At 43.4% G+C, this 7,595-nt stretch overlaps 1 protein-coding gene across 1 annotated transcript in view; it reads right to left on the reverse strand.

The window, feature by feature from the left end:
* The window catches only part of ciita (class II, major histocompatibility complex, transactivator), a 92,713-nt gene extending 86,816 nt beyond the window's left edge, over positions 1-5,897 (reverse strand). Inside the window, exons 1-3 of the mRNA XM_041206212.1 lie at positions 5,887-5,897; positions 5,598-5,773; positions 2,161-2,472 (exon numbers count right to left, since the gene is read on the reverse strand). Coding sequence (XP_041062146.1) covers positions 2,161-2,472; positions 5,598-5,773; positions 5,887-5,897 — 499 coding nt within the window. The remainder of the gene's footprint in view (positions 1-2,160; positions 2,473-5,597; positions 5,774-5,886) is intronic.
* Positions 5,898-7,595: the final 1,698 nt, after the last annotated feature.

Consider the following 7,595-nt stretch of genomic DNA (forward strand, 5'->3'; position numbering starts at 1 on the left):
TTGGCTGAAAGCGAATAAAATAGAAGATGAGGAGTGTTTTCCTCATGATGGGGCTAGCTGCTTTTGAAGTGGTGATTAACCAATGTTGCCTGACAGACCCCAGTATTAAGGACTATTCTGAGTTTAATGAGATCCTGGACTCATGGCATGACTGAGAATGAGATTGCGCTGAGTTGGATTCTGTGAAAGGGAGAAGTTGCCAAATGAGACATACATTCTCGAATTAAAGAAACTCTCTCATCACAGTGGGTATGGTGCGAACTTAGAAAGTCGACCTTAGACACATTCATAAGAGGTCTAAAGAACAACAAAATCCAGGACAAACATTTGAGTAAAGACAATAAGCTGATGTGGAAGGAGGCTGGCGATGATGCCACAGCCATGGAAATGGCAGAAAGAAATAGTTGCAAATTGCAAGGGAGTTCTTTTCCCGAAATGGAAGGGGTGGTCCTGCAGATTTCAATGAGCTCCATGCCATGCAAGCCAGGTTCACAGTCTTGGAGACAAAAAATTAGATGCTACCATTGCGATGGTAGCCATTATCCATTTCAATAACCCCCATTTCCAGTCAAAGTGCTGTGCCTGTGGGTAAGTTGGTCATATCCAGATGGTATGCAAGAATAGAGGAAACAGTAAAACTCTAGATCTTGGTAGGTGAAGTAGATCTGAAGCTGTTTCAGGAACCTGGAAATTTTCCAATGCATATATGATGGATAGGGAGTCATAAGTTGATGTTATCGAGCAAGAAGGTCAAGGGTTATACTCAGTCAGAGAGAACAGCACATGGAAAATTAGGGTAATAGGATTGAAGATAAAATTTCAGCACCCACAGGAGGAATGAAAGTTGGAGATTCACAACTTACTTTCAACATCAGTGCAGCTGCAGCAGTGTGTTACCTCAGAAGGAGAATACAACAAATCCCCAAGTCACATTCCCTTATGCAAAACTGATATGAAACTGACGAGGTATTTCAATAACAGTTTTCCAGTGTTTGGTGAAGTTGGTGTTGGAGTAGAATATGATGATGCATCCTATTACTTGGCATTAGTAGTAGGAGAGAACAAAGTCTCCCTATTGGGAAGGAATTGACTGAAGAAAATGCGGTTAAACTGAGCCAAGGTACTTACAGGAGGGATCAGTAGGAGTATGTCTAACATTAGAAAAGTGCTACGAGAGCACAAAGTGGTCTTGAGCAAGGGTGAACCAAATGATAAAATTAGGCATCACAAGGCCGAAGTCAAGATAAAAGGACAATGTCTACCCAATTTTTCAAGACTAAGCCAGCGCCTAATGCATAGTTAGAAGCAGTAAGTGAAGAACTTTATAGATTAGAAAGAACAGGGCCAATTAAGGTGAACAGTTGTGAAGTGTCTCAGAATGAGAAATAATCCAACCAAGGTTCCTTTCAATTCATGGTCAAATATAAGAAAACCAAGCGAATGCGTAAATGTTGCTTTCTTTGAAGTGGAAGGGGAAGAGTACCTTGTTTTGATCAATTGCTACAGTAAGTTGATAAATGTTGAGATTAGCACAAAGCACAAGTATGAGGTTCTGAGAATTTGGCTTGCAATTTAGGGGTTGCCAGAGGTGTTATTGTCAAGTAATGGTTCACAGTTTACATCAGAAGAGTTTGAAATACTTCTCAGTAAGAATGGAGTCAACACACCAATAACCGTCATATCACCCAGCATCGAACAGTGCTGCAGAAAGAAGCGTACAGATTATGTAGAAGTATTTGCTAGGTGGCAAGCTTGGAAGTGACTTCCCTGTTCCTTTTCGACACAGACTAGACAAATTTTCAGTTCTCTTTACAGAATAACCCCACAGTCTATAGCAGGTTGCTCAACTTACAGGGAGGTGTAAATAAAGTTAGTTCAATAATGGCTGCCTGCAATAGAACAGGTGTTAGTCTTACTTAGTGCAATACACAACATGGATGTCAGGGTCAAATGTGAGTCCAAATCCCGCACTGCATTGGGAGCAGTCAGACAGCAGCTATTTTGCCTTGTTTAGACAATTAGTGGTCACCATCCAATTAAGGATGGCAGACGGGCTCCCAAAACTGGAGGGCCTATAGGAGGTCACCTATACACCTTCACATGCTTTTCTTTTAGCAGCACTTTATTTGGAGCTGGATTTAAAAAGATTAAATTACTTACTTCCTGCTTGCCCATTTCTGTATGTTTGATCTTTGTCGTTGGAGGCTTGTTGAAACGCCTCACAAATCCATGGAAAATGGGTGCTGAGGAGGGAGAGAAATGCTTGACAGTAACTGTCCTCTTTGCCAAGAACAGATACCAGGATGGTACGTGGCAAGTCCTCAGGCTCGCATTGTTTATAATGTCGATAGCCATCCTTTGTTAAAAGGCCCTTTTCCAGTAAGTCACTCAACAAGACTTGGAATTTCAAGGGCGGTGCTTTTGATAGTACATTAATCAGGCTGAGTAGGGATTTTCTGGAGTGAATCATACCTGGAGAAATGAATGGAGATAATTACTGATCACAAAAACATTTTGGTTTGTTCTCTAGTTGCAAGTATCAGTTCTTGAGAAATAATGCTTGTGATTGCAGCTGGAGTGGATACCAAATGTATGAATCAAATGTCAATTATTTGACATCAGGATGCTGTTTTGTAGGAACATCAAAGCCAGAATCTCCCTATTTGCAATTGTAACATTGTAATAAACATTAAATGATCTATTGGGAACAGTAGCATGGTGGTTATTTTAATGGAAGCAAAACATGCGGATGCTGGATATCTGAAACAAAAACAAAGTGCTGGAAAAACTCAGCACGTCTGGTAGCATCCGTGGAGAACATCATGATGGTAATGTCACTTAACTAGTAATCCAAAGGCCTGGACTAATTGTCTGGAGACACACATTCAAATCTCATCACAGCAGTTGGTAATGGAAAGTTAGTATCAGTAATGGTGACCAGGTAACTATTGGGTTTTCATAAAAACCCATCTGATTTACTCAAGTCCTTTAGGGAAGAAAATCTGCTGTTCTTACTAGGTCTGGCCTATAGATGACTCCAGACCCACAGCAATGTGCTTGACCCTTAACTGCCCTCTGCAGTGGCCCCATACGCGAGGGCAATTAAGGTCGTAAATAATTTCTGCTTTTGCCAGTGACACCCAGTTCCTGTGAATGTATTTTTTTTAAATAAAACAATGCAAAGTATAAAAATGCATTTTAAAAATGAATAGTTGTCCGTTGGGTCAGTGTTAGCACTCTAGACACTGAGACAGGAGGTTGTGGTTTCAAGGCCCACTCCTGTAGTTCAAAGCTGACTATTAGGGGTAGAAATGCCATTTGTGCCTATCTGCAAAGCCCCTAATTCATATGATCTGGGAGGTCCAAGGCCTGCCCAAAATGGAATCTCAGGCCTCATCTAAATTAAGTGGGTGAGCTGCCAGCGCCCACCGCACCTCCACAGGCAAGACATTCATTTCAGACAACTAATATTATCAGGTCATATGCTTTCCTTGCAGCCCTCCACCAAGGGCTGTGTGTGGGAGTCATGGTGAAGGGCAGTGGTTGGGGGGGGAATGTCACACGTACTGTTGAAGAGAGAGGCCCACTTCAGCTCCTCGCAGCTCCACATGCGATCTTTTAAAAAAGTGGACTTCCTTTTCTGGTGGTGGCCACTTCCAGGAAAATTACAGCGAAGCAGGCCAATGCTTGCTGCCAGTCAAGGGAGCCCAACTTCCCCCAATTGGTCATAAAAATGAGCGTTAGGTCCCTCAGTGGCAGATGCCAAAGGTTAAAGGCTTCTTCCCTGAATGCCTGAAAATTGCCTCGAGGTCAATAAGACATGGGAGAGTTGGTGGCACTGCTGAGGCTGTGGAGCTGTTGGTCCTTTGACTGGGCTGGCAGCATCAAGGAGCCCACCGCACCACCATCCTGAATTGGGCAGCAAGCCCACAGGATCTACTTTTCACCCTGATATCGAGGTCCTAATCCTGGTAGTGAAATTCAGGGCAATGAGCCATAGGATCTCCTTCACTGCTGTAAATGTCATCAATTCCACAACTGCACTTACTGCCCATCCCCCTTCACACTCTCCCACCTACAAACACTAGCTAGACAGAGAGCTTCTCTGCCAATGCAAATAGTCCAAATTCAGAACAGAACAAAGTTTGGGTTTTTCGTTGAACCAATGCATGATACAAATGTAGACCCACTGCCTCAATGTTAAGAACATTACAGGAGGAACTCAAGAAATGTAATTATGTATTCTTAATATTTAGACATTGAAAATCTAAGATGTAACTGACAATACAATACTCGATGGTGTCATGATCTTTTCATGACATGCGTTCTGTCTCCAAGGCTGGCAATAGATCTTGCACTATACAGTATCAGCGTCCTTTCAATCATGCTGTTACTGAATCCTGTGTATCTTATATGCCACATAGTCATCACCGAACCAGTTCAGAACCTCCCAACACTGGAAAGCACCCTAACAGGACAGGTAATTCTGGTAGTTGTATGGTGAAATCTAAAATGAAAATTCCAAAAGTGCTCTGATTGCATCTTTTCAATGTTGGTGCACTTCTAAAGCAGTTCCACTTGAAGGGGGACAGAGAAATGCAGAACACAGGTTGCACTGCTGGCTCACCAAGCGCTCGTATCATTTGAAAGTGAAATCAGGAGAAACAGAAAGATTGTCTCTCTGCTGGGTGTGGTACTGAGAAATCTAAAATATGAGGAAACAATTTCCATCCAAAATGTTTTCAATTACATTCCATAAATGATAGGACATTGGAATGCACGTATGCAATGAAAAGGTGAGAAAGCAAAATATAAACTGTTGTAATTTTAACGAGGGATAATTAATATCAACAAATGATTTGGGAACCTGTTTGCCAACTAAACTTTTCTACAGTTTAATCAAACTATACCCTGCAAGTGAAAAATCGGAAAACACACATGCATAATTCCCACACAAATTCTTTGGCCGGAATTTTCCAGCATCACCACCGCTCTCGCCGGCCCTGCAGCGGGTTCCCCCGCAGCGTGAAGGGTTGGAAAATTCCGGCCTCGTTGACGTCAATAAAGTTTCTTTCACAAGGCAGACACTGATGAGGAAGACTGTTCAACCCATCTAAGCTCATCCTTCCAGGTATATCTTACAATCACTGTGTCACGGTATCAAATTATATCTTAAAATGATTCCTCGGGCCTGCAATGAACTACTCAGACGCCAATTTTGTGTGTGAAAAAGACTTGCATGTCAATGTGCTATTAAAAGGGTGTTTGGATTATTCCTCTGATGGGAGTCACAGAATGATACATAAAAGGAAGCCAATTAGGCCCATTATGCCTGTGTCAGCTCTAACAAGAAGCTATCCAAATAGTCCCCTTCCCTACCCTTTCCTCAAAGCCCTGTAATTTTTTCTACATCCAAGCGTATTGATTGAATTTCATTCCCACAGTTGTGACTGAATCTGCTTCCACTGCCCTTTCAGGAAGTGCATCCTAAACAATAACTTGCAACATCATTTTTCTTTCCCTCCTCTTGCCTTTGGCTCTTTTTGCCAATTACAAGAGTCCAGATTTTGCAACAAAAATTAAATGACGAGGCTAACCATCATTGAAGATCAAATCAGACAGCGGCTTCCAGCGTCCAGCACATGTCCGGCTAAACATAGAAATCAGGAAGTTGTTGTCGGAGACGTCTTGCTGCTCCAGAAGCTTCACCCTACCAGTGAACCACCCGAGAGGCTCGACCTTGAAATGGATACAATGGCATGAAGCTGCTGCGCTTTTCCAAAAGATACCCACCAAACATGTCAGAAAAATTTAGTGTAAGGGTCAGCAAATTTTGAAAAAAGCGAGATAAACCTTAATTAAAACCGTCACCGAAAATTAACTTACCAGTCGACCATGGCTCAGTTTTAACACACCTCACCCTCTGAGTCAAAAGGTTACAGGCTCAAGTCCCACTCCAGGGCCTGAATTCTTCAGTCGGTGGGTGGCCTCGGTGGGAGAGGTCGCAGAGCCAACAGCGACGGGCTCCATGCCGCCATTTTACGCGGGCAGGCCAATTAAGGCCCACCCAGCGTAAGACGCACGCCATAGTGCTCAGCGCTACCTGTGCGGGTGGGGTGGGGTGGGGTGGAGGAGGAGGGAGAGTCGGGGCCAGCGCTCTTTCAGACATACGCGCGAAAGAGCGTTTCAATCTCCCTGCGGCACGGAGCTGCCTCAGGGAGATTGAAGCGATTGTTGAACAAATGAATTAAATGGATAAAAAATTTAATTAAACATGTCCCCTCATGTGATTGTCACATATGGGGGATGGGACATGTTTTTATATTTCAGAGAAATGTTATATTTAATTAATAAGAGCTTTAGGAAACCTCATCCCGCTGGTGGATGAGGTTTCCTAAAAAACGTGACGGCCACTTGGCCTTTTCGCCCGCTCGCCAACCGTGAGGCTGGACGGGCAGCGTAAACAATTACATTAATGAATTAGTTAATGGCCTTCACAGGCCTATCGGTTATAGGTGGGTGCGCAGCTGACTCCGGCGCGTGCCCGCCGAAAGAAACATTGCGAGACAGCGCAATGACACCGGCACGCACGCCCAGTGTCATTGTGCATCATTTCACGTGTCGGGCCTGGCCCCACACACTGACTGTAAAATTCAGGCCCAGGACTCGAGTGCAAAATCAAGGACAACAGTGCAGTGCTGAGGGAATGCTGCAGTTTGGAGGTGCCATTTTTGGATATGATATTAAACTGAGACCCTGGCTGCCCTCATGTGGACACGAAGATCCTGTCAGCGATGGTCACATCCCACAAGAGAATAAAACAAAACAATTTCTAAGATGAACAGGTGATCTATCCCCAGTGCCCTGGCCAATATTTACCCCTCAATCAGCATCACAAGAACAGATTATGCGAACATTGGCTGCTTTATTTTCTATATATTACAACAGTGACTACACTTAAAAAGCTGTAAAGCACTTTTTAGATATCTGGTGGCCAATGAAAGGCACTATATAAATGCTAGTCTTACTTCCTTAAATTAACCTTATAAATGGAGACTCATTCCGTCAGATCTTACTTATTGTGAAGACTTTTTTAAAAATAATTTTATTAATTTTCTCTTCTGTCTCTTTAACCCATCTTTCTTTATTTCACTGTACATGATTTGGCAGTGAACTCACACTCAGTATTTTTTTTTATTCATTCATGGGATGTGGGCGTCGCTGGTTAGTCCAGCATTTATTATCCATTCCTAGTTGCCCTTGAGAAGGTGGTGATGAGCTGCCTTCTGAATCACTGCAGTCCCTGTGGTGGAGGTGCATCCACAGTGCTGTTAGAGAGGGAGTTCCAAGATTTTGATCCAGCGACAGTGAAGGAACAGCAATATAGTTCCAAGTCAGGATGGTGAATGGCTTGGAGGAGAACTTCCAGGTGGTGGTGTTCCCATGTGTCTTCTGCCCTTGTCCTTCTAAGGCGTAGATATCATGGCTTTGGAAGGTGCTGTCAAAGGAGCCTTGGTGAGTTGCTGCAGTGCATCCTATACATGTCTGCTGCCACTGTGCATCAGTGGTGGAGGGAATGAATGTCTTTGGTGGTG

The sequence above is a fragment of the Carcharodon carcharias genome, chromosome 15 (genome assembly GCF_017639515.1).
Source record: "Carcharodon carcharias isolate sCarCar2 chromosome 15, sCarCar2.pri, whole genome shotgun sequence".
Taxonomy (NCBI): domain Eukaryota; kingdom Metazoa; phylum Chordata; class Chondrichthyes; order Lamniformes; family Lamnidae; genus Carcharodon; species Carcharodon carcharias.